The sequence below is a fragment of the Scyliorhinus canicula genome, chromosome 3 (genome assembly GCF_902713615.1).
Source record: "Scyliorhinus canicula chromosome 3, sScyCan1.1, whole genome shotgun sequence".
Taxonomy (NCBI): domain Eukaryota; kingdom Metazoa; phylum Chordata; class Chondrichthyes; order Carcharhiniformes; family Scyliorhinidae; genus Scyliorhinus; species Scyliorhinus canicula.
Genome location: NC_052148.1, coordinates 200463880 through 200490940, shown reverse-complemented (window position 1 = coordinate 200490940; position 27061 = coordinate 200463880). Strand labels below are relative to the sequence as shown.

At 45.2% G+C, this 27061-nt stretch overlaps 1 protein-coding gene across 7 annotated transcripts in view; it reads right to left on the bottom strand.

The window, feature by feature from the left end:
* fam160a1a (family with sequence similarity 160 member A1a) overlaps positions 1–27061 on the bottom strand; it is a 225551-nt gene that overhangs the window by 55875 nt on the left and 142615 nt on the right. For all 7 annotated transcript variants that reach the window (XM_038791988.1, XM_038791989.1, XM_038791984.1 and 4 more), the window contains 3 exons: positions 25523–25609; positions 16084–16251; positions 2506–2585 (listed from right to left, as the gene is read on the bottom strand). In XM_038791988.1, the coding sequence (XP_038647916.1) occupies positions 2506–2585; positions 16084–16251; positions 25523–25609 (335 nt within the window). The remainder of the gene's footprint in view (positions 1–2505; positions 2586–16083; positions 16252–25522; positions 25610–27061) is intronic.

The following is a 27061-nucleotide window of genomic DNA, read 5'->3' as shown; positions in this document are numbered from 1 at the left end:
AGTTTGTTAACTGTCCACAGATACAACAAACAGATGACAAAAGGCTCTTTTGCAATGGGAAGCCCACATATCAATGTTCCAATGAAGAGAAGGTTAAACTTTATAAGGTACAGGAGTGTTCACATGATATCTATGAGTATAGCACCCTTAGAGGGCATCCATGCAAAGAGCACAGAGACTGGTACCCACTTCCTGAAAGACATACTGCACCACTGTGTGTCCTGGTGTGTCAAATTGAACAAATAATGTTATGCCCACCTAATGCAACAGTGTGGTCACTTTGCAGGCCATTAAGACAGGGGGCTGAGGCACTACACTGCTCTGTCATCTGCAGATACTCATGTGCTCATCTGGATTTCTTTATTGGGCAGCATGGTAGCACAAATGGATAGTATTGTGGCTTCACAGTGCCAGGGTCCCAGGTTCGATTCCCAGCTGGGTCACTGTCTGTGTGAAGTCTGCACGTTCTCCCCGTATCTGGGTGGGTTTCCTCCAGGTGCTCCAGTTTCCTCCCACAGTCCAAAGACGTGCAGGTTAGGTGGATTGGTCATGATAAATTGCCCATAGTGACCAAAAAGGTTAAAGTGAGGGCTTAAGTGGGTCGGTGTAGACTTGATGGGCCGAATTGTCTCCTTCTGCACTGTATGTTCTTTGCTCTACATTTATTTTTTTTTAAAAAACTGTATTCATTTACGGAATATGGACATCACTAGTTAGGCCAACATTTATTACCCTTCCCTAATTGCCCTTGAGAGGGTGGTGGTGAGCCAAGTTCTTGAACATCTCCACTGCTGTTAGAAAAGGAGTTCTAGGACAATGGCTCAGTGACAGGAAAGAACAGCGATATAGTTTCAGGTGAGGATGACCAGTGGCTTGGAGGGGAACTTGCAAACAGTGGCGTTACCATTCATCTGCGGTTCTTCTCCTTTTGGGTGGATTACCTCCTTCTGACATTATTCATGAAGCCCCACCTTCTCAACCTTGCCCCTCACCTAAGGTGCGGTGATCCTCAGGTTAAATCGGCACCAGTCAGCTCTCAGGGGAAAACAGCCGTTGGTCATCTGGGACCGAGGCGACTTTACCTTCTCGGTGGTCGAGGTCACAGGTTTGGAAGGTGTTGTCAAAGGTGGCTTGGTTGAGTTGTTGCAGCACATGTGGAGGATAATATTTGTGGCTGGTGTTTCTTCACCGCCAGCCGGCCCACCTCCCTCCAACTCTCCTACTCTCACTGCTACCTTTGCAAGGCTGACAAGGTGTTTTAAATTGAACCTTTACAAGGTCAGAAACAATATTTTCCTTCGTACTCACCTATTTAATCTTTAAGTAGCAACATTCCTTTAAATTTGAGCTGCCAGCCAACTTTAGTGCACCTCTCATTATCCTAACTGTTAGTGCAAGACCAAGGTTGTCAGCTCCAGCTAGTTATTCAGGCCTTGCAAATTGTACACGCTTCATCTGCACCTGCTTAGCTATATTCTGGCAGTCGAAAATGTCTGGCACGGATTCTGCTGACATCACAAAATTAAGGCTTTAGAGTGAAGTAATTTTATGGCCATGAAAGAGGAAAATTTGAATGCCAAAAGTTTAGAACAGCAAAGGCAGGCGATTGAAACAGCCAACAGAACTCAGCGAAAGGAATTAAAACTGTATTTGCCCTTCCTTAGAAGGTGCTGTGCCTGGCCCAATAGGTCAGGAACCTGTTTATGATAGAAACCTTCAAAGCTGGAGGAAAGCTGAGCTAGTCTCTATGATGCAGGTATTGGCATTTGTCAGGAGATCGCGTCTGTCATCACCCAGCATGGTGTCAGAATGAAATCTTTTATAGTCATGCTCAGAATATGGTTTTCCTCAAAGTCAATTATCAAGCTCCTCACAGCATGTGGCAAAGCAGTTTACCGTTGTATCCATCGCTCTGACTGGAATGGGGTGGGGCCAGAGGTAAATCATCCAACTGAGCTAGGGCCATATCAAAACATCAAGTGCAAATGGATGAGAATATGCAACGTTGTGGACTTACAATTTTTTTAAAAACACATCACTGTTGTTTATTACATCCCTGATCTACAGTACTAGATTTTTTTTTTAAAAACACTAAACATTACAAGCAGAACTTAAAAGAAAAAAATGTTTCCATGACAAACATAACCACAAAATATAAAGTAATGCATATAGGGGGGGGGGGGGGGGCAAACGTCTGTCTTTAATCCTCTTAGTGTGTGAAGCCCTTTATTTTCCAGACAAGTACAAATGCCTACACATAGTTGCACAGTATGACTCTCAGCAAATGTGTCAGCATGTTTATATGAAATTCCTCATCTTTTAGTTTAGTTATGGTGGTTTAATTTACCTCTTTCATTAAAGTAGCATTGGAAGGAATGTGTGTGGAAACATGCCAATGCATTACTTTGAATATCACACAGCAGTTTCAAGCCATCACCATTTTGCCAATTACTATTTAATTCTTCTTAAACAAATGGATCGCTACTGTATTCAGCATTTTCTTACCTCAAGACAAGCTGCAACATAACATCCTCACAATTCAGAGTGATAAGGGTTCTGAACAGGGCCAGAGATACGACACACAACTGTCAGAAGAATTAAAAAAATAATCAGGTTGTGATTCACACGACTTGACATTTTCATAAACAAAAGTGGTTTGTTTGTGACAAATATTAGTTCATCCTGTTTTTTTAAGGAGGTATAAACGTATTCATCATGACATTTCAGCTGCATATGTTATTATAGTTACTTTTCTTTCTGCCTTTCCAGCCTTTTTTAAATCGAAATGCAGAAGATTTGACAAAAATGCCCATTAGTCCATTACTGTATGCAATACTGTAAATTTCAGCATATTGTTTGCACCTGGGTAGGATCAACCCATTGAGAAACCCACACTTAAGAATTTTGGGCCTCAATTCTTTACTTCTGTGGTATAACACAGCAAAATATCACAACCCAATACCCAGGTGTCAATCTTGGCGCACCTGTCGCATCCTGCCTTGGAGTTAGGTGGTCACATTTTCAGTCCTCATCCCAGTGACTTTAACGCATCATCTCGATTAACAATTTCATTCAAAACTCTCAGAACAAAACATACCAGACTGACCAGGGCGATTTTGTGAACAGGTATAATGGATATGCAATATAAAAAGGTAATTTATGTCATTTAATAGACATTTAACCGGTCTTATGTCCAACATGCTTGGTTCTCATTCTTTCCAACTGTGAAGCAGGGCATAATATTGTCCTTCATGGAGTATATCATTATTAGATAATGGAAAGGGAGAAATAATACTGTGAATGCTCTATGTCCAAAACATTCCCTTATTTAATGTGAGAAAGTAATGTACTTCCTAACATTGTCCATGAGTTAGGAACATATAAATCTGGGACATGGGGCCTGGTCCATGCTATTTTCTAGCCACAGAGGTTCTGTCATTTTTAGTCGCAATTTTCTTCAGTTTCTCCAGGTCATAAATGCTCCTACTTCCCAAGTAAGCGCACCTCTCTTTTAAAAAGCTAATTTGTTTGCTATCAATGTCCTCCTTAAACAATAGACACCACTTTCTCATATCCCTTTAAGGGAAGAGATTATTTTCCACGGTTTCATTTTTATTTGATTGAGGGCAACACGGTGGGGTTAGCCTTGCTGCCTCACAGCGCCGAGGTCCCATGTTCGACCCCGGCTCTGGGTCACTGTCCGTGTGGCGTTTGCGCATTCTCCCCTTGTTTGCGTGGTTTCGCCCCCACAACCCAAAGATGTAGGTGGATTGGCCATGCTAAATTGCCCCTTAATTGGGAAAAAAAAAAATTTACTTATTTTTTGAAATTTATTTGATTGGGGGTTTTTTTTAGGATTACAGCCTGGAATTTCCCACTCTTGTCAGTTAATTTCTCTAAAGTCCAGTGGAAACTCTACTCCGACACTTCCAAAGTTCTTGAAAGTGTGAGAGCAGCCCAAGAAAGTCCAACGTCACTGTTCCTTAATTCTAAATCCTTCTGCCGTCTCTCCCACCCTCACAGATAGCTAGCCAATATTGTTTAAATTGGACTTTCCAGAAATTTTTTCAGGAATCTTAACAGTCAGATCAGGTAGTTACAAAAGACAGCCAATCGACTTTACAAGGAATTTACACCAAAGCAGACATTTGGGTCACTAAGACCAATACGAGTGAAATATACGCAGTGACTTTAATGCATACAAGTGTCAAAGTTATGTTACTTCACAGATCCATGGAATATTATGTAGATTTTTCTTTTGGTCTTCACATCTGACTGGATCTTGGATTATCGAGGACTGGCAGTGAAGGACCTTCTTGAACTTCATGGACAGAGAGCAAATCTTTCTTTTAAATCCAAAGGTAGATCAACGATACAAATGCCCATTAATGTTACTCCACGATGTTTTGAAATGCCCTTTAGCTCCAATGAGCAGGGTTTTGACTTCATTTCTCAAAGCTGTTTCATGTCCGACTACCACTGCTACAAAGTGGAAACTCTCCCAAGCCAATGTCCTCAGTTTCCATGCAGTAGTGTCTGATGGCTTTTTGGCAGGTGAGGAACGGTTACATATTTCCAATCAGGTCAGTGGGTGTGATCTTCCGGTTGTTCATGGAGGCGGGATCTTCTGGACCCCCTGACGGCGCACTCCACCTCGGGTTTCCCGGCAGAATGGGGTGGATTCAATGGGAAATCCCAATGACAGCAGTGGGACCAGAATGCAATAGTAACTATAGTAAATCCAATGTTTTTCTTGCAAACGCTCTTGCTGATGCACATTGTAAATCTTCACCTCTTCCTTCTTTTAATCTCACAACCCAATTTCACCACACTTTCCTGTGAGAGGCCTTGAGAAGGTGCAGAGGAGATTTACTGGGGCTGTTTAGCACAGGGCTAAATCGTTGGCTTTTAAAGCAGACCAAGGCAGGCCAGCAGCACGGTTCAATTCCCGTACCAGCCTCCCCGAACAGGTGCCGGAATATGGCGACTAGGGGCTTTTCACAGTAACTTCATTTGAAGCCTACTTGTGACAATAAGCGATTTTCATTTCATTTCATTTTCAGAATAAAACATTTTTTAAACACATCTCTCATAACTAAATTAATTAGTCAGAGATCCATTGGATTGTTTCCCTCAGGAAGTAAAGTTGACAATCAAACATACCCCAGGGGGGTTTTGGACTCTCCTTAGTTTAGTATATATAAGGATGATACACAACAGATTTTCGGTCTTTCAGAGAATCAAGGAATATAGTGAGCAGACACGAAATTGGAGTTGAAGCTGAAAATCAGCCACAATTGTACTGAGTGGAACAGCAGACTTGGTGGTCTTCTCTTATTCCTAATTCTTATGTTCGTCTACACTTTTAAAGATTCCCAAAATACATCTTTGAAATAAATGACTTGACCACTATCGATCAATTAATTATCCTAACCCACCTGAATGCAGTTCAAACATTTCTATCGGCCTGAATGTTTAGGATGGTGGGAGGGAGTTGAAGTGTCGGCAGGGAACACATCCTCGCTGACTCCAGTAGCCACATTGCCATATTACGCTCCAGGAAATGTTGACTGGCATAAGGCAAAATTTCCAGCCATCACTTGGGTGCATATCCTGCCTTGGAGATTGACCAGCAGCTCACCAGCCACTCCAGCAACAGCGTGGCTGTGGCCAGATGAGGTACTGCATGGAGGTGCCTGATACCAAGCCCTGGGAACCAGAAGATAAGGCAAGTGGCAGGGGTCTTTGGTTGGGGAACATATGGGGGAGGGGGAGGGGTCTCAGGGTAGAGGCAGGTCTGGAGGTTACTGGGCCTCAAGGGGACAAAGCCCCCAGTCAGAAGGAGGCTTCTGATGGAGGGTCCCACACCTTCCCTTTCTGGATAAAAGCAAATTCCTGCGGATGCTGGAATCTGAAACCAACTTTGACAAAGGGTCACCTGGACTCGAAACGTTAGCTCTTTTCTCCCCCTACAGATGCTGCCAGACCTGCTGAGATTTTCCAGCATTTTTTCTTTTGGTTTAACCTCCCCTAAATGAGTTGATGGCACAAATCATCGTAAATGACTATGATTTAGTGGCCATTACTGAAACATGGTTAAAGGATGGTCACAACTGGGAGTTAAATATCCGAGGGTATCAAACTATTCGGAAGGACAGAGTGGATGGTAAGGGAGGTGGTGTTGCTCTGTTATTTAAGGATGACATCCGGGCAATAGTAAGGGATGACATCGGTGCTGTGGAGGATAAGGTTGAATCCATTTGGGTGGAAATCAGGAATAGTAAGGCGAAAAAGTCACTGATAGGAGTAGTCTATCGGCCACCAAATAGTAACGATATGGTGGGGCAGGCAATAAACAAAGAAATAACTGATGCATGTAGAAATGGTACAGCAGTTATCATGGGGATTTTAATCTACATGTCGATTGGTTTAACCAGGTCGGTCAAGGCAACCTTGAGGAGGAGTTTATAGAATGTATCCGCGATAGTTTCCTAGAACAGTATGTAATGGAACCTACGAGGAAACAAGCGGTCCTAGATCTTGTCCTGTGTAATGAGACAGGATTGATTCATGATCTCATAGTTAGGGATCCTCTCGGAAGGAGCGATCACAATATGGTGGAATTTAAAATACAGATGGAGGGCGAGAAAGTAAAATCAAATACTAGTGTTTTGTGTTTAAACAAAGGAGATTACAAGGGGATGAGAGAAGAACTAGCTAAGGTAGACTGGGAGCTAAGACTTTATGGTGGAACAGTTGAGGAACAGTGGAGAACCTTCCAAGCGATTTTTCACAGTGCTCAACAAAGGTTTATACCAACAAAAAGGAAGGATGGAAGAAAGAGGGAAAATCGACCGTGGATATCTAAGGAAATAAGGGAGAGTATCAAATTGAAGGAAAAAGCATATAAAGTGGCAAAGATTGCTGGGAGATTAGAGGACTGAGAAATCTTTAGGGGGCAACAGAAAGCTACTAAAAAAGCTATAAAGAAGAGTAAGATAGAGTATGAGAGTAAACTTGCTCAGAATATAAAAACAGACAGTAAAAGTTTTTACAAATATATAAGACAAAAAAGAGTGGCTAAGGTAAATATTGGTCCTTTAGAGGATGAGAAGGGAGTTTTAATAATGGAAAATGAGGAAATGGCTGAGGAACTGAACAGGTTTTTTGGGTCGGTCTTCACAGTGGAAGACACAAATAACATGCCAGCGACTGATAGAAATGAGGCTATGACAGGTGAGGACCTGGAGAGGATTGTTATCACTAAGGAGGGAGTGATGGGCAAGCTAATGGGGCTAAAGGTAGACAAGTCTCCTGGCCCTGATGGAATGCATCCCAGAGTGCTAAAAGAGATGGCTAGGGAAATTGCAGATGCACTAGTGATAATTTACCGAAATTCACTAGACTCTGGGGTGGTCCCGGTGGATTGGAAATTAGCAAACGTGACGCCACTGTTTAAAAAAGGAGGTAGGCAGAAAGCAGGAAATTATAGGCCAGTGAGCTTAACTTCGGTAGTAGGGAAGATGCTGGAATCTATCATCAAGGAAGAAATTACGAGGCATCTGGATAGAAATTGTCCCATTGGGCAGACGCAGCATGGGTTCGTAAAGGGCAGGTCATGCCTAACTAATTTAGTGGAATTTTTTGAGGACATTACCAGTGCAGTAGATAACGGGGAGCCGATGGATGTGGTATATCTGGATTTCCAGAAAGCCTTTGACAAGGTGCCACACAAAAGGTTGCTGCATAAGATAAAGATGCATGGCATTAAGGGTAAAGTAGTAGCATGGATAGAGGATTGGTTAATTAATAGAAAGCAAAGAGTTGGGATAAATGGGTGTTTCTCTGGTTGGCAATCAGTAGCTAGTGGTGTCCCTCAGGGATCCGTGTTGGGCCCACAATTGTTCACAATTTACATAGATGATTTGGAGTTGGGGACCAAGGGCAATGTGTCCAAATTTGCAGATGACACTAAGATGAGTGGTAAAGCGGAAAGTGCAGAGGATACTGGAAGTCTGCAGAGGGATTTGGATAGGTTAAGTGAATGGGCTAGGGTCTGGCAGATGGAATACAATGTTGACAAATGTGAGGTTATCCATTTTGGTAGGAATAACAGCAAACGGGATTATTATTTAAACGATAAAATATTAAAGCATGCCGCTGTTCAGAGAGACTTGGGTGTGCTAGCGCATGGGTCACAGAAGGTTGGTTTACAAGTGCAACAGGTGATTAAGAAGGCAAATGGAATTTTGTCCTTCATTGCTAGAGGGATGGAGTTTAAGACTAGGGAGGTTATGTTGCAATTGTATAAGGTGTTAGTGCGGCCACACCTGGAGTATTGTGTTCAGTTTTGGTCTCCTTACTTGAGAAAGGACGTACTGGCGCTGGAGGGTGTGCAGAGGAGATTCACTAGGTTAATCCCAGATCTGAAGGGGTTGGATTATGAGGAGAGGTTGAGTAGACTGGGACTGTACTCGTTGGAATTTAGAAGGATGAGGGGGGATCTTATAGAAACATTTAAAATTATGAAGGGAATAGATAGGATAGATGCGGGCAGGTTGTTTCCACTGGCGGGTGACAGCAGAACTAGGGGACATAGCCTCAAAATAAGGGGAAGTAGATTTAGGACTGAGTTTAGGAGGAACTTCTTCACCCAAAGGGTTGTGAATCTATGGAATTCCTTTCCCAGTGAAGCAGTTGAGGCTCCTTCATTACATGTTTTTAAGGTAAAGATAGATAGTTTTTTGAAGAATAAAGGGATTAAGGGTTATGGTGTTCGGGCCGGAAAGTGGAGCTGAGTCCACAAAAGATCAGCCATGATCTAATTGAATGGCGGAGCAGGCTCGAGGGGCCAGATGGCCTACTCCTGCTCCTAGTTCTTATGTTCTTATGTTCTTATGTTTCTGCCAAGCCTAAAAATTGTTGCTCGTTGGCAAACAGTCATTAAGGTGGCCATAATTGGCAACTTAAGGGCCTCAATTGGAGCAGGGCCAGGCTTCCTGTCTGTTTTCTTTCCAATCGTACACATAAATCCCAATCTTAACTAAAGGCACAAATTGAGCTTCATCAATATGAAGCAATTTTCCGTTTATGATGTATGGTCGGCCAACAACCCAGAAGCTCCTGGACAGGCTGAGCACAAGTTGTCCCGATAAACTACCATGTGTAGGCAACTGCGCAAATAATTTTAATCCTGCACACTTAAATTATCACGCAAAAGATAATAAAAGAAGGGGCATATTAATGTGAAGTCTGGGCAATAATATTGTCCAAGCCTCATTTTCATTTGACTAAATGTTGTCCTTCCAATGTGTTGGACATAAGGCAAGTTGTGTATGTTCCCTTTATCCACCACCCCTTCCCCCCCCCCCCCTCCCCCCCCCCCCCCCTCCCCCCGCGGCCACCCACACATTTTTATTGAGGCCTCCCTGGAAGTCCGAATGGAGGAATTCCGGATGAGTGAGATCCAGCAGTTTCCTTATAGGAGTCACTATAAAGCAAGCTTAGAAAGACCTGTCCGACAGGATTAGTCTCTTACACACCTGGATTCAATGCAGGGTTCAAAGTGGAAAGGAGAACAATGAAATGAGCAGCAATTAACGCCTCTGCATCTGTCCCCAACTTTCAGTAGGAAATGAAAGAGCTGACAACACTCCTTTCACCCCCTACACCACTACTCTTAGCAATTCCCTCCCCTCCATCACATCCCTTCACAAGGACAAACTAACGTACACTCCTCTCATTGCAAACATGCTCGCCTCTTCCTGTCACACACCAACACAGATTTCCTGTCACATGTTAGCACTCAGGCAACCACCTCCTCCCTGTATCCCTGTCTCTCCCTTCACTTAACTTTGCATCCATCATCTCCCCATCCTATTACACGTCATTTCTTTTTTGGTTCTCACCACAAGTACTGGATGCATATGCCCAATCCATCACCAATTTGCTTTCACGAGTAGCTTACCTGAACAATCTGTTTGTCTATTATTTGTAACCCTTCATTCATCACAAAAATACGCAGCAACCTTCAAACTTCAAGCTGCACCCTCAGGACCATAACCTGATGTCCATCTTTGATGTACCATCCTAATTCTTACCCCTTTCTCCTTCTTTTAGGTACTACTCAGCAGTAAAATGTACAGCAGAAGAATATACCACAGAGGAAGATGCTCTTTGAGGTTGTACGGTGCTCTTTCCCTCCCAGGCACCTGCTCAGATATTGGTGATGCCCATGGATTAGATATTGAGACAGTTGGGTCTGTACGTGTTGGGCCACTCAGTACTAGTGATCAGCAACAAACCCCTGTGGTAAGGATAGCCCAGGGGACAGCTCATTGGACGGCAGGACCTTCTCCCAGCCAAGCAGGACAGGGAGGACTTCAGGAGCCCCACCCTGAAAAGAAAACTGCAGGCCTCAGGCTCCAGCAGTACTCATACGCCTGTTGCAGCAGCGTGACTAAGAGAATGCAAGAGTCCAGTCAGTGTAGTGAAATCTCACATGACCAAGAATTCTGCAGTGCTCACAAAGGGAGTCGATATTCACAGCCTTTCCAGCTCCAGTGAGAAGTCTTACAACACCAGGTTAGAGTCCAACAGGTTTGTTTTGAATCACTAGCTTTCGGAGCACAGATCCTTCCTCGGGTGAATGAAGAGGTGGGTTCCAGAAACATATATATATAGACAAAGTCCGAAAGCTTGTGATTCAAAATAAACCTGTTGGACTTTAACCTGGTGTTGTAAGACTTCTCACTGTGCTCACCCCAGTCCAACGCCGGCATCTCCACATCATTTCCAGCTCCAGGCATTTAAACAGAAGCAACTCTGCACTGAAACCTCTGCTCCTTTCTCTTTACTGTAATCAGTCTGTGAATTATTTTAGAATTACCTTGCCTGGAAGCTGCGAGAGCAAATAGATAGGAGCTTTCAAACAGTTACTCACCTTGTGCAGTTTGCTATCCCACTGGGGTATTGATAGCGTTATCAAGTACATCATGCTGCCCTCTCCTAGGATGATGGCACATTTGCTTTTGTACCACACTTTCAAACAATACCTGCATGGTACAACCCGGTACACTGCCCAGCCATTGCTGTAGTGCAACCTGAAACTGGGCCTTCAGCTTCGAACACCCATAAGTCACTAGCTATGAAGTTATGATGAACAGCAGCCCTCCAGTCACCAGCAGAGCATCTTTTGGGGTAGCAGGGTTAGGAATCTCTATATTTTAGTAAAGCACTATGGACTGATCAACTAAGAAAATCCAAGGAGGCGAGTGAATGAAAGCCGGAAGGAGAGCATGGGAAACGACAACAAACTTGGCAAATACAGTAACAGAGAGCAAGAAAATACGGGAGAAAGACGGGAGGAACGGCCGAAGCGGAGGTTAACACCCAACAACAACGGCAGCGAAAAACGTCCAGAAGAAGCAAGTAACAACCAGATCCATTCTCGTATTGGCCTTTCTGTATTTGACATAACTACTGTAATTGTTTTTCCGGCACCCAAATGATATATCTTCCCAGTTTCCCCGCCCCACCACAAACAGATGCCTACTTATTTGTTAAACGTAATATTGCAAACTGTACAGAGTTGCTGTTTTTGATCTGGTGTACAATATCCTACCGTTTTTTATACATATATTTCAATCTGTGTACATAACTGTAAATATGCTATGTTCAAAAACCCAATAAAAAACATTTATAAAAAAAAAACTAAGAAAATCAACAGAATGCATATATCATCCTAGCTGGCACTTTAGTCTGAAGTGTGGTTTCCCAACAGCTTCTTGTGCCTGTACGGTTAGTATGTCATTAATTTAGAAGCTGTCTGAATGATTGGCACCTTCTTCAATACTGGATGAAGTGGGTGGTGGAGAATGTTACGAGGAGATCTGTGGAAATTTTCAGGACAGGGCTGTGATCAGATCACCAGAATCACTGAACAATAAGATGATCTCTTACATCACCTGGTGGACATCTTTTTCTCACATGCTTTCCTCACCATTCCCTGATCTCCCTCAATCGAAAAAGACTCCTGCTGCTCAGACTCCTTCAAATGCATGTCTCTCAGTATGACGGGGTATGTACGAGCGTGATCCTGGTGGTCTTCTGCCTTTAACATTACCTGAATTGGATAGGTGTTGTGGGATGACGTGAGCCATAGCTGAAGGATGGGGTACATTCCCTCAACTCCTGGAAGCTACTTTGCCATGTTACCGGGAGCAATATTGAGGAATGATCCATTTGCCTGTAATAGACTGTGGCCTTTAACCACAGCTTTTGTGACTCCACGGCACCAAACCCACCAACTTCACAAGCCCTGGCTGGCAATTTTCTATTAAAAATACATTTAGGTCCTAACTGCATCGCAGGATCCCGATTTTAATAGAGCTGCAAAGCAGACTGCCTCCCAGTGTGGTTAATACAGTGATGGACGGGAACATACCGAGAATGTAGCAATAACTACTTGGTCACTATTTCAACCACTTGTCTGCCCACTTCCTGCTGGTGACAAAAGGAAAAGAAATAAAATAAAACACCTTGAACAAAAAAAAGATGACAAGTGAATTGAGTACTTCCTTGAAAAGATTTGCAGGGTTATGGAGAAAGGACGGAGGAGTTCGACTAATTGGATGGTTCTTATCATGATGAACTGAATGGCCTTCTTGCTTGGTGATTTTTCTTTTATGGAAAATGCTCAATTTTTTGCCACTTGAAAAGCAGCTGCATTTCTAAACTCCCGAGTGATTAAATCAATTTAATAAAAGCCTCCAAGTAATGCGTTAAATATCTTACACATTTTAACATCTCTTTTTATAAAATCGTCTTCCACTTGATTGAACCCATAAAGGAAACAGCACAAGAGTCCTTAAATCTTTTACAAATCTAAACCCAGTAATTTTCTTGTAGAAGAGAGCACGTAATGAAATAGTTTCACCCCGTTTCCTAAGCTAGCTTCTTGTGGGCCTGCTAGCAGGCTGCTCACCAGTCCCTGGCAGAGGCCCAGCACACCTGGCTCCATAAAGCCAATTGATATATGGTTGTGTGGAGACCAGCAGAGAAAACTGAGCGCATTTCAGGCTAACCACAAATATTTATGCCTTGTGCCTGATAAGTCACATGTGTCAATAACGTTTCATACATAATACTAGAGGCCCACTGCCAAAATGGAAAGTGAAACAATGAATGCCACCTGCCCCTCCATTTTCCATGCTCTACACTTTCTTAAAATTGTTTATTTCCAAAATCTTCTAAAGAAACGGCATTAACCTGAAACTTCGGATTTGCTCCCCACTGACGTAGCCTGACGTGTTGAGTGATTTGCGCAATTTCTGGGGCCTGTTGGCCTACTAATACGCTAAACATACTAGAAAGAACACTTATGATTATTATTTATTTTGAAAAATGGAACAACTTCAGGAAATATCCCCCCCCCCCCCCCCCCGATTCTGTCTTGCACAGGATACACACACACTTACTCCTGGATAGAACATACAACAGTACAGCACAGAAAAGGCCCTTCGGCCCTCGATGTTGTGCCGAGCATTGTCCAAAACCAAGATCAAGCTATCCAACTCCCCGTAATTCTGGTGTGCTCCATGTGCCTATCCAATAACCGCTTGAAAGTTCCTAAAGTGTCCGATTCCACTATCACAGCAGGCAGTCCATTCCACACCCTAACCACTCTCTGGGTAAAGAACCTACCTCGGATATCCCTCCTATATCTCCCTCCCTGAACGTTATAGTTATGCCCCTTTGTAACAGCTACATCCACCCGAGGAAATAGTCTCTGAACGTCCACTCTACCTATCCCCCTCATCATCTTGTAAACCTTTATTAAGTCGGCTCTCATCCTCCTCCGCTCCAAAGAATAAAGCCCTAGCTCCCTCAACCTTTCCTCATATGACCTATCCTGCGAACCAGGCAACATCCTGGTAAATCTCCTTTGCACCCTTTCCAATGCTTCCACATCCTTCCTATAATGAGGTGACCAGAACTGCACACAATACCCCAAATGTGGTCTCACCAGGGTCATGTATAGTTGCAGCATAACCCCGCAGCTCTTAAACTCAAGCCCCCTGTTAATAAACGCTAACACATTATAAGCCTTCTTCACGGCTCTATCCACTTGAGTGGCAACCTTCAGAGATCAGTGGACATGAACCCCAGGATCTCTCTGTTCCTCCACATCCCTCAGAACCCTGCCGTTGACCCTGTAGTCCGCATTCAAATTGTTTCTACCAAAATGAATCACCTCGCACTTATCAGGGTTAAACTCCATCTGCCATTTTTTGGCCCAGCTCTGTATCCTATCAATGTCTCTTTGCAGCCTACAACAGCCATCCATCTCATCCACTACTCCACCAATCTTGGTGTCATCAGCAAATTTACTGACCCACCCTTCAGCCCCCTCCTCCAAGTCATTGATAAAAATCACAAATAGCAGAGGACCCAGCACTGATCCCTGTGGTAGCCCGCTGGTAACTGGTCTCCTGTCTGAAAATTTTCCATCCACCACCACCCTCTGTCTTCTATGTGATAGCCAGTTACTTATCCAATTGACCAAATTTCCCTCTATCCCACACCTCCTTACTTTCTTCATGAGCCGACCATGGGGAACCTTATCAAACGCCTTACTAAAATCCATGTATACGACATCAACTGCTCTACCTTCATCTACACACTTAGTTACCTCCTCAAAGAATTCAATCAAATTTGTGAGGCAAGACCTGCCCTTCACAAATCCGTGTTGACTATCCGGGATTAAGCTGCATCTTTCCAAATGGTCATAAATCCTATCCTTCAGGACCTTTTCCATTAACTTACCGACCACCGAAGTAAGACTAACCGGCCTATAATTATCAGGGTCATTCCTATTCCCTTTCTTGAACTGAGGAACAACATTCACCACTCTCCAGTCCTCTGGCACTATCCCCGTGGACAGTGAGGACCCAAAGATCAAAGCCAAAGGCTCTGCAATCTCATCCCTTGCCTCCCAAAGAATCCTTGGATATATCCCATCTGCCCCAGGGGACTTGTCAACCCTCAGGCTTTTCAAAATTGCTAATACATCCTTCCTCAGAACATCTACCTCCTATAGCAGGGGTGGGCAAACTTTTCCGTGCAAGGGCCACATTCAGAAATTCACAATTTTAAAGGGCCGCATAGTATATTAAGTAAAATAATTACATCACCCGGTTATGATTCTGGGCGCCTCATATAGAATATAGAACAGTACAGCACAGAACAGGCCCTTCGGCCCTCGACGTTGTGCCGAGCAATGATCACCCTACTCAAGTCAACGTATCGACCCTATACCAGTAAGTAACCCAACAGCCCCCCCCCATTAACCTTAAAAAATATAATTAAAAATTAAAAAAACAAAAAAAAAATTTTTTACATTTTTTTTTAATGACTTGGTGGGCCGCATAAAGACCTTTTCCCACCCCTGTCCTACAGCCTACCCGCCTGTATCACACTCTCATCCTCAAAAACATGCCCCCTCTCCTTGGTGAGCACTGAAGAAAAGTTTTCATTCAACGCCTCTCCTATTTCTTCTGACTCCATGCACAAGTTCCCACTACTGTCCTTGACCGGCCCTACCCTTACCCTGGTCATTATTTTATTTCTCACATAAGAGTAAAAAGCCTTGGGGTTTTCCTTGATCCAACCCGCCAAGGTCTTCTCATGCCCCCTCCTAGCTCTCCTAAGCACTTTTTTTTAGCTCATTCCTTGCTACCTTGTAACCCTCAAGCGACTCACTGCACAGTCAGGAACAAAGGTCCTGGCTGACGTTTTCCTTACCAACCCCCAGGAACACTCAAGCCAAAGGCCCAGTCCTCACTCTCACCCCAACATAAAGAAAAAATTAACAGATCACTGAGAGAACTTGTGACCTTGCTGCGTGTGAATTTTGAAGTTCTATTCATTCATTTAGATCATTGTTGCTCAACTGCATTTTGACTGCATTTTTGCGTGCGTGTTGTCAAATAAATTGCATTGGAAGAGGGGAAGCAACTGGCTATAAGAAGACAGATTATAAATCAACAGCACAGTTCAGGTCAAAGTGAAAAGTAGTCTTACCCGAAAGGGGGTGTTAATTCTGCTGACAAGCGTATCTAGGATCGGCACTTTGTCATGCTCATGCAGCAGAATAAAGCTGAGGAAGGTCTGCAGTAGTGCAGGCTCGGAGATGCTGCGGAGGAACAGTTCCAGGTACGCTGTCGTAGTCATAACCTCTTCCACGGTCATCTGAAAGGAATGGAAATGTCAAATCAACAGCATTGAGAAGGGGAAGTACATGCTCGCAGTGTACCACTGATCGGTCTGCAATCCACTCAGCTCAAAGGCATAAGACTTTGACTTTTTGCAATGGTACAAAACAGGCAACGGTAAATTGGTAGCCTATTTCCCACATCTTCCAATTTATCTTTGCATTTAACAGGAGCATTACGGGGTTTGTGTGGGCACACGGGACTCCAAGGGTGAGACGGGTGTTCTTGGAGTGGGGCAGGGATGGGGGGGGGGGGGGCTGGCGTTGCCCAACCTCTGTGGGTATTATTGGGCTGCCAATGCAGCGATGGTGCGTAAGTGGGTAATGGACGGGGAGGGGTCAGCATGGAAGTGGATGGAGATGGCATCCTGTGTGGGCACAAGCCTAGAAGCGCTGGTGACGGCGCCGCTGCCTCCAACGAGGTATACCACGAGCCCGTGGTGGCAGCTACCCTCAAGATTTGGGGGCAATGGAGGCGGCACAGGGGGGAGGTGGGGGCCTCGATGGGGTCCCCGATACGGGGGAACCACCGGTTTGTTCCGGGGAGAATTGATGGCGGGTTCCTGAGTTGGCACAGAGCAGGTGTCGGGAGGCTGGGGGACCTGTTCATAGACGGGACGTTCGCGAGCCTGGGTGAGCTGGAAGGGAAGTTTGGGCTCCCCCCGGGGAACACCTTTAGGTACATGAAAGTAAGGGCATTTGTCAGGCGGCAGGTGGCGGGGTTCCCTCTGCTGCCGCCGCGTGGTGTCCAGGACAGGGTGCTCTCGGGGGTGTGGGTTGGAGAGGGGAGGATCTTGGAAGCGTACCAGGTGATGCAGGAGGTAGACGAGGCCTCAGTGGAGGAGCTGAAAGGTAAATGGGAGGAGGAGCTGGGTGAGGAGATTGAGGAGGGGACGTGGGCGACTGCCCTGGAAAGGGTGAACTCCTCCTCGTCTTGTGCGAGGCTTAGCCTCATACACTTTAAGGTGCTGCATAGGGCTCATATGACCGGGGCAAGGATGAGCCATTTTTTTGGGAGAGAGGACAGGTGTATTAGGCTCTGGGGGCCCAGCAAACCATGCCCATATGTTTTGGGCATGCCCAGCGCTGGGGGAATTTTGGAAGGGTGTAGCAAGGACGGTATCGGGGGTGGTAGGATCCAGGGTCAATCCAGGCTGGGGACTCGCAATATTTGGGGTTGCAGTGGAGCCGGGAGTGCAGGAGGCGAAAGAGGCCGGTGTTCTGGCCTTTACGTCCCTAGTAGCCCGGCGGAGGATTCTTCTTCAGTGGAAGGATGCGAGGCCCCCAAGCGTGGAGGCCTGGATCAACGATATGGCGGGGTTTATTAAATTGGAGGGGGTGAAATTTGCCCTAAGAGGGTCAGTGCAGGGGTTTTTCAGGAGATGGCAACCATTCCTAGATCTCCTGGCAGAACGGTAAAAACAAAAGGTCAGCAGCAGCAGCCACCGGGGGGGGGCTGTCTCTTTGTTTTTGCTTTGGGTTGAATCTTTGCCAACGACAGGCGCTTATTTATTGTTTCTCTTTTGTATATACGGCAGGGGGAGGGGGGGGATTTGTTCTTTTTGTTGTTAGAATTTTCTGTTACTGTTCTTTTTTGTGAAAATGTGAAAATTTTAATAAAAATATATATTTTTTAAAAATTCATCTTTGCATAAAAACCATTGGGAATAAAAATGTGTCAAGGTGCAAGATGGGTCGCTGATTCACTCTCACACTTTTTTTATCATATGCAAAGTCAAAACAAAACTCCAATGTGCACCCAACCCTCAGATAACCAGTCGTCATTTGTAGCTCGCACAGCTGAGACAGGATTTGCGATGCAAAAATCAGGGAAATATTCTTCGGTCAAGTTGAAGTGATACAAATGGAGAATGCTAAATATATGGATTACCAAAAACAATTTATTGTACAACACTCACGATCGCAAAAAAGTACAGAAATAGGTTCTGCTAACTAAGTAGACCAGAGAAAAATTGGTCTGTTTGTTAGAAAGGCAATTTCCCACAAAAAGAGATATCAGGACTGCGTGGACGGAGTCAGACAGAAGGTTTAGGTGGTGACAAACATCCACATCTTTCATTAATCAGGGCATTCGCAAGAACACACATTGCGCCTGCTTCAACTGATCAAAATAGGTGACAGCAATGCTTTGGTTCATTCCCCAGGGCAATGTCTTGACCAATCAGAGTCAACCTGCCAGGTTTGCATTTAAACAAAGCTTGGCAGTTAACTGTCAGTTTTAAATTAACTGGTGCATTCCCCATGGCAACGCCTCCACCAATCAGAGTCCACTTGCCAAGCAAACATCACTCTCTTCTCATGAAGTATAAATTGTTGTTCCCATTACTAATTGGTATTCTTGCATCTGTCCTGGTGTGTCCAAGATGAAAAGCTTCAACGTGTCTCTTTTTACAGTGACACTCTAGTTCTGTACGATCAAATGACTACAAAACTAGAACTATTGTTGCATTTAGCAAGTGTAAAGATGAGTTTACAAAAAATGTTAAAATCTAGCTGCAAGATACATGTCAATTTACTCATTCCTACATTAGGTGGGGACTTGGGTATCATTCTCAACTTTCTATGCATCCAACAAAGGACTGTGGGGCTGGCCAAGGTAGGGGGCAGCCAAGTGGGGAAAGAGTGTGCAGGGAAGTGATTTACAGAAGGAAACAGAACGGGAAGGGGATTTTCAATCCACCTCTTAGAATTAGAATTAGAACAGTACAGCACAGAACAGGCCCTTCGGCCCTCGATGTTGTGCCGAGCAATGATCACCCTACTCAAGCCCACGTATACCTATCCCAGCAACCCAACAACCCCCATTAACCTTATTTTTTAGGACACTAAGGGCAATTTAGCCTGGCCAATCCACCTAACCCGCACATCTTTGGACTGTGGGAGGAAACCGGAGCACCCGGAGGAAACCCACACACACACGGGGAGGACGTGCAGACTCCGCACAGACAGTGACCCAGCCGGGAATCGAACCTGGGACCCTGGAGCTGTGAAGCATTTATGCTAACCACCATGCTACCGTGCTGCCCTCTTAATTGATGGTAACTCCCTGAAATTGCATTGGTAACTAAGAGTAGAGTGGTAACCTCAGATTCCTCTCAAAGCCCACAATATTATACTGATGGCTTGTATGCAACTGGTATTAATAGGTGTAATGCCTTGATAACCAATCTGTAGCTGATTCTATAGTTCTGTAACGAGCCAAAATTCACCCTGAAACCACAAGCGTGGTCACTTTTAAGTAGTCCTCTCTCTACCCCATCTCCTTGATCTCAGGTTTTCAGTGAAGGTGACAGATTTGAGCTGGGAAACTCAGTCAGAGCTGACCGGTGTTTGAATCTCACATCGAATCCGGGAGGTATTGACCAACCTGAACCAAACTGAGCATTCTCACATTGGGCAGTGTACTCAAGTGTTTGGGTACTCCATCTTAATCCAGCACTAACACAGGTCACTCCCTGTGCCCCGGATTTGGAAAAGGAATATTATCATAGGATTACAGAAATGATAGTGCAGGAGCAGACTATTTGTCCATCGTGTCGGCACTCTGTCCTATATTCCTATTCCACCCTGCAAAAATCTTTTACATTCCTTCTTTTTGAATATTTATCTGGTTCCCTTTTGATTTCTACCACAATAAAAAGGTAATGAAGGATTCCATGGTATAAAAGCTCTCAGTTCAAGACCTTCCTCCTCTTTTCCCTCTAAGTTCTTCTAATGAGAATCCTCCACTTTCTAGTTCCCTATTTGCTAACCAATGGAAATGGTCTTTCACTATTACCCAGGCTTCACTCACTCCTCTACTGGCTGTTCCTTGTTCAGCATCGCTCCCATTTAGCAGAGCACTGCAGCTCCCAACTCAGTGGGAAATGCTAATGGTTACACCCATTCCTCCCATCTCATTCCCTCCTTGACCCATTGGCATCCTAACCTTCCAATCATTAGTCCTGTTCTCATCCCTGTCCTCTAATTCGCTCTCTCCCTCTCCTCAATCCCATCCTGCAGCCTCAAGTCCAATTTATATTATATAATCCCTATAATGTCTCAAGATGCTTCACAGGAATATTATCACACAAAATTTGATACTCAACCACATAGAGATTGGAACAAAATAAAACCCCAAAATATTACAAATGCTGGAATCTGAAACAAAAACATGGTAGGGGTGGGGGTTTGCGTAGGACCCAAAAAATAGGTAAATATGGAGAAGGTCACAGTCTAAAGCTGTTGAACTCAGTGTCCTGAGGGCTGTAACATGCCTAATTGGAAAAGGAGGTGCTGCTCCTCCAGCTTGCATTGGGTTTCCCCTCCCCCACCGGGCCATCTGTCACTTGTTCTTAAATTGTGCTACATCTTCATTGCAATCTCTCCTAGCTCCCACTAATCACTGTTACAGCTCTTTCACTCCCTCTTATACATTGATGTACCATCGATTGCATGCGAGGCGAGTGATTTACCAAAGTCTGGCTTTAATTGACTAGAACACAGCTCTGCGGTTGTCTACAGTGGAAAGGGACGATCGTCAGGCATCTGGGCACTTATACCTCGTTAATAGAGGCGTGGTTAACTCAGCCTCTCGGCCAATCGGTCGAGAGGCACATGACCGACCAGGGCCAATGGTAAGCCGACGTTCTGGCCCAATGGCAGACGAGTATGCAGATCATATCACCACATACATAATCACAATTTCACCTCTCTTTAGTTCTGCAAAGGGTCAGGCGGACTCGAAACATTAACTCTGTTTCCTCTCCCGACAGATGCTGCAAGATCTGTTGAGTTTCTTTTTCCAGCTTCCTCTGTTTTTGTTAGCGATAGCGATTAGAACAGCTTGGTTAAAGAGGAGCCTTGAAAGGAGGGACATAGACAGGCTAGGTCAGAGGGCAAAAATTTGGCGGATGGAATATAATGTTGGTAAATGTGAAGTTATGCACCTTGGTAGGGAGAACAAAGGGGCGGAATATTATTTAAATGCAGAAAGGCTGCAGAAAGCTGCAGCACAGAGGGATTTGGGGGTCCTCATGCATAAATCACAAAAAGCTAGCATGCAAGTTCAGAAGGTAATTGGGAAGGCAAATGGAATGTTGGCCTTTATTTCAAAGGGAATGGAGTATAAAAATAGGGAAGTCTTGCTTAAAACTATACAAGACACTACCTAGAGCACAAGTGGAATACTGTGAACAGTTTTGATCCCCTTATCTAAGGAAAGAGATACTGGCATTGGAGGCAGTCCAGAGAAGGTTCATTAGGTTGACCCAGGGTATGAAGTGATTTTCCTGAGGAAAGGTCAAGTAGGTTGGGCCTCCACTCATTGGAGTTTAGAAGAACGCGAGGCAACCTTATTGAGATTTGTAGGATTCTCAGGGGGTTTGCTTGACAAGGTTAGATGCTGAGCGGATGTTTTCTCCTATGGGGGAGGCTGGGATCAGAGGACATAATCACAGAGTAAGGGGTCACGCATTTAAGACTGAGATGAGGAGGAATTTGAAAACTGAGGTGTTGCTGACCAGGATCAGTGTAAGCCAGCAGGCACAGGCTTGAGAGGTGAATGGGACCCGGCGCCGTTGGCAGTAGAGTTTTGGATGAGCTCAAGTTTATGGGAGTGGTGGTGGTAGTGGGCAGAAGATAAGAGGACAACTGGAAGTGAATTGGAATTGGCAAGTCTGGACATAACAAAGGCAGAGAGCAGTGTTTCAGCTGCTAGTGAGTGGAGTGGAGTCAGATGATCTTACAGAGATGTACAGATGTGGCCTTGGTCACAGACTAAGATCTACCTCCCAGCAAGTCTGGTCTGATATGGCAGCCAGTAGTCCTCTGGCCTCTGCTCAGGCCCCTGACTAATTTTAAAGTCGGGACCCAATGGCCTTACCTGTAAATTTGAAGAGGAACCCTCTATCCACCTGTGGGTCCCACTTGCCTGCATGAGGACTAAGTTAACATCGGAACATAGCAGCAAGTGACTGCCATCATTTTAACTATTCCCTAACTCAACGTGGAATTCTCCCAACCCGGGACTAAATTCTGTGGCGGGGCAACAAAAGAGAATGTTACCCAGCTGTGGAGGTGGGCAGGAAAACACGTCGATTCTTCTGGCCCCGACCTTTAATTATGCACCCAAGCGTTTTGTGCCATATTCAGTGGCAGGACAAGCCTGATGGTCATCAGCCTATCAGGACGCCATATTGGAAAGGCGCCCAGCATCAGTGACCCACAATTGAAGAAAGAAGATGAACCTCGTGAGAGAAAAGATGGACACCCAGGAACATTCTGAGGTTGAAAGGTGAACCGCCTCCAGGACAACAAATCTGGAAGCTCCACTGTAGATGCTCTCCCCCACCGACTGCTACGATGTCTATAATCCATGTTTGCCAGCATCCTCATTCCTGAACATCATAGGCAACTCCAGGCATTGTTCAGGTGAGTCCAGACATCTGTATGCCACATTGTCCCAGATGTGTTTTGCACCAGCGCATTTTTCTACTGGCGCTGCAGAGAATTAGACATGGGTGGCTTGGCCTTCATCAGTAACCCATTAGGGGGATGTAAATGAGTTTCATGCCGGCCTTCAGTGGGCTTCCTGCACCGCCATGGCAGGCATCAGTGGCAGCCTTGTGTCCCATATACAAGATGCACTGCAGTAACTTAGCAAGGTTCCTTACACAGCACCTTCCAAACCCACGAGATACCTGGGAATCCCACCACCTGGAGGTTCCCCTTCAAGTCACTCACCACTCTGACTTGGAAATATATCACCGTTCCTTTACTGTCGCTGGGGCAACATCCTTAAACTAACAGCACTGTGGGTGCACCAAACCTCAAGGACTGCAGCAGTTGAAGAAAGCAACTCACCATCACCTTCTGAAGGGTAGCTAGGGACGGACAATAAATGCTGGCATAACTAGCGACGCCCACATCCCATAAATGAATTTTTAAAAAAGATCACAGTGAACATTCATGCCGTCATAAAGCCAATTTTTTGGCCTCCTGCCAAATTCCTCCCCCCCTGTCCACCATTGAACCTACTGGCCAGGGCATGGGAGAACCCGCTCTCAGTTTCTTCCAATTGGGTGGAGTTGAAATGACAATGCCAGGCTGTAGTTTAACCATCCTGTGAAACCACTCTCCCAGTTTTGGCACAAGCCCCCAGATGTTAGCAAGCAGAACTTTGCAGGGTCAACTGGGCTGGGTTCGCCATTGTTGTCTCCAGCGCCTGGGTCGATGCAGGGTGGTCCATCCAGCTTCATTCCCTTTTTAAGACTTCATAGCAGTTTGATACAACTAAAGTGGCTTGTGAGGCCTTTTCAGTGGGCATTTAAGAGTCAAATACTTTGCTGTCTGGAGTAACATGTAGGCCAGATCAGAGAAGGACAGCAGATTTCCTTCCCTAAAGAACATTCGTGAACCACATAGTCTTTTACAACAATTGACAATGATTTCATGGTCATCAGAACTGACAAGAGCTTTTTAATTAAAGATTGATGAATAGAATTCCTCAGCTGCTGCTTGTTGCAGTCCAATTCTGTGGGGGTTGAATTTCCTCTGTACTACTGAAGCTAGGCTTTACATATTCCTGCATTATTAGTTTGGATGGGGGAGTGGTGGGGGTGGGGAAGGGCATGAACATACAAATTAGCAGGACTAGGCCACTCAGCCCCTCGAGCCTGCTCCGCCATTCAACAAGATCATGGATGATCTGGTTGTAACCTCAATTCCACATTCTCACCAACCCTGATTACCTACCATCCCCTTGCTTATCTTATCAAGAACGTATCTAGCTCTGCCGTGAAGATACTCAAGGACTCTGCATCCACCACCTCTTGAGGAAGAGAATTCCAGAGACTTAAAACTCTCAGAGATAATTTCTCCTCAACTTTGTCTTAAGTGAGTAACCCCCATGGCAGCATGGTGGCACAGTGGGTTAGCCCTGCTGCCTCACGGCGCCAAGGTCCCAGGTTCGATCCCGGCTCTGGGTCACTGTCCATGTGGAGTTTGCACATTCTCCCCGTGTCTGCGTGGGTTTCGCCCCCACAACCCAAAGATGTGTAGGCTAGGTGGATTGGCCATGCTAAATTGCCCCTTAATTGGAAAAAATTAATTGGGCACTCTAAATTTATTTTCAAAAAGTGAGCAACTCCCTTAATTTTAAACATTGACCCCCTAGTTCTACATTATCCCATAAGAGGAAACACCCTCTCCACATCCACCCTGTCAAGGTCGCTCAGGGTCTTCCATGTTTCAATAAAGTCACCTCTTACTCTTCCAAACTCCAGTGGGTAAAAGCCTAGCCGATACAATCTTTCCTCATAAGGCAACCCTCCCAATCTGGTTATTAGTCCAGTAAACCTTTGCTGAACTGCTTCCAGTGTATTTACTTAATTAAGGAGATCAATACTGTACACAGTATTAATTCAGTCCTATTCCTAACCGGGGTTAAAATACCTATGGACAAAGTGATAATTTCCCCCCAAGTATTTATGCATATATACCACCCTCAGGCTGTAGATAAAACATCAGGGCATGATTCTCCGCCCCCCATGCCGGGTGGGAGAATAGCGGGAGGGCCTCCCGACATATTTCATGCCCTCCCGCTATTCTCCCCCCACGCCCGACCCACACCACGAATCGCCGCTCGCCGTTTTTTACGGCGAACGGCGATTCTCCGAGGCCGATGGACCGAGCGGCCGGGCCTTCATGCCCGTTTCAACACGGCAGCAAACACACCTGCTCGCTGCCGTCGTGAAACAGGCGCCAGATGCCCGTTTGGAGCATCTAGGGGCCCGATTGGCACGGCGGTACCACGGCCGTGCCAAGGGGGGCATAGGCCCCCGATCGGTGCCCACCAATCGCGGGCCGTGCGTCCGTAACGGACGCACTCTTTTCCCTCCGCCGCCCCGCAAGATGAAGCCGCCACGTCTTGCGGGGCGGCTGTGGAGAAAGACGGCAACTGCGCATGCGCGGGTTGGCGTTGTCCAACCTGCGCATGCGCCGCTGACGACCGTCGTCAAGGCCGCGCCGCCGTGACGCATGGGGCCGCGCTCCTAGCCCCGCCCGGGGGGGGGGGGGAGAATCGGCCCCGGAAGTGGGCGTGAAGGCTGCCGTGGGTCACGGCCTGTCCCACGGCAGCCTTTATGATTCTCCGCATTTGCGGAGAATCTCGCCCCAAGTATACAAAACTCGAACACAATTAATCATTACAAAGTCTGTCTCGGAACTTGCAGCAAATAACCTACTAACTTTATGAAGTGCAGGTGCCATGACCGGCACAAGGAATCCATTGTAGATATAATTCACAAGTTGATTGCGTATCATGGGATGAGCCACCTAAACCACAAACAGTTTTCAAAATTAGACAAAAGGTTAAATTCGCCCATATATAAAACAGGTTTTCTTTAAGGTAAAAAAACAAATGATCGACCCATGCCCCACAGCAGACCCACGCCCCACAGCAGACCCATGCCCCACAGCACACCACAAAGATCAATAAGAGCACGAGAAAAGATGAAATACATTCAGAAATGGACTTGGGTGATGGCATTCTTGGATTTTAATAACATAAGCGTCTCAGCTATTTGCAATCTGCATTAATGACAGATGAAGCAACTGAAAGGAACTGTCTAAGTTAATTTTTATGCAAAAATAATCGCTTTGAAATTCTCAGCACAACAGAAGCAAGGGCAAATTGTTAAATGGTTTCCTTCATCTGTCCCCCAGAGTTGGACTCTCTGAAATTCAAACTAGTTTTGATGTGAATCGTTACTGAAACAAAAAGTGTCTTGCATTCATCTGGTTTGAATGATTTGCAACTTCTTGCTGAGAAATTGGTACCCGAATAAATCACAATCAATAAATTTGCATAGTCAACAAATCATAGAGTCTTAGAGATTTACAGCATGGAAACAGGCCCTTCGGCCCAACTTGTCCATGCCGCCCAGTTTTTAACCACTAAACTGGTCCCAATTTCCCACATTTGGTGGAAGAAATCGGAGTACAAGCCAATCGAAGGCCTAGATGTGAAACAGAAAGCACCGTGACTAAAATGTGATGTGATAAGACCATAAGACATAGGAACAGAATTAGGCCACTTGGCCCATCGAGTCTGCTCCGCCATTCAATCATGGCTGATATTTTCTCATCCCCATTCTCCTGCCTTCTCCCCATAACCCCTGATCCCCTTATTAATCAAGAACCTATCTATCTCTGTCTTAAAGACACTCAGTGAATTGGCCTCCACAGCCTTCTGTGGCAGAGTTCCACAGATTCACCACCCTTTGGCTGAAGAAATTACTCCTCATCTCTGTTTGAAATAGCCTGAGATAGTGCCCTCTGGTTCTAGTTTTCCCTTCAAGTGGAAACATCTTCTCCACATCCACTCTATCCAGGCCTCGCAGTATCTTGTAAGTTTCAGTAAGATCCCCCCTCATCCTTCTAAACTCCAACAAGTACAGACCCAGAGTCCTCAAACGTTCCTCATACGACAAGTTCTTCATTCCAGGGATCATTCTTGTGAACCTCCTCTGGACCCTTTCCAAGGTCAGAACATTCTTCCTTAGATACGTGGCCCAAAACTGCTCACAATACTCCAAATGGGGTCTGACCAGAGCCTTAAATAGCCTCAGAAGTACATCCCTGGTCTTGTATTTTAGGCCTCTTGACATGAATGCTAACATTGCATTTGCCTTCTTAACTGCCGACAGAACTTACATATTAACCTTTAAAGAATCATGAACAAGGACTCCCAAGTCCCTTTGTGCTTGTGCTTTCTGAAGCATTTCC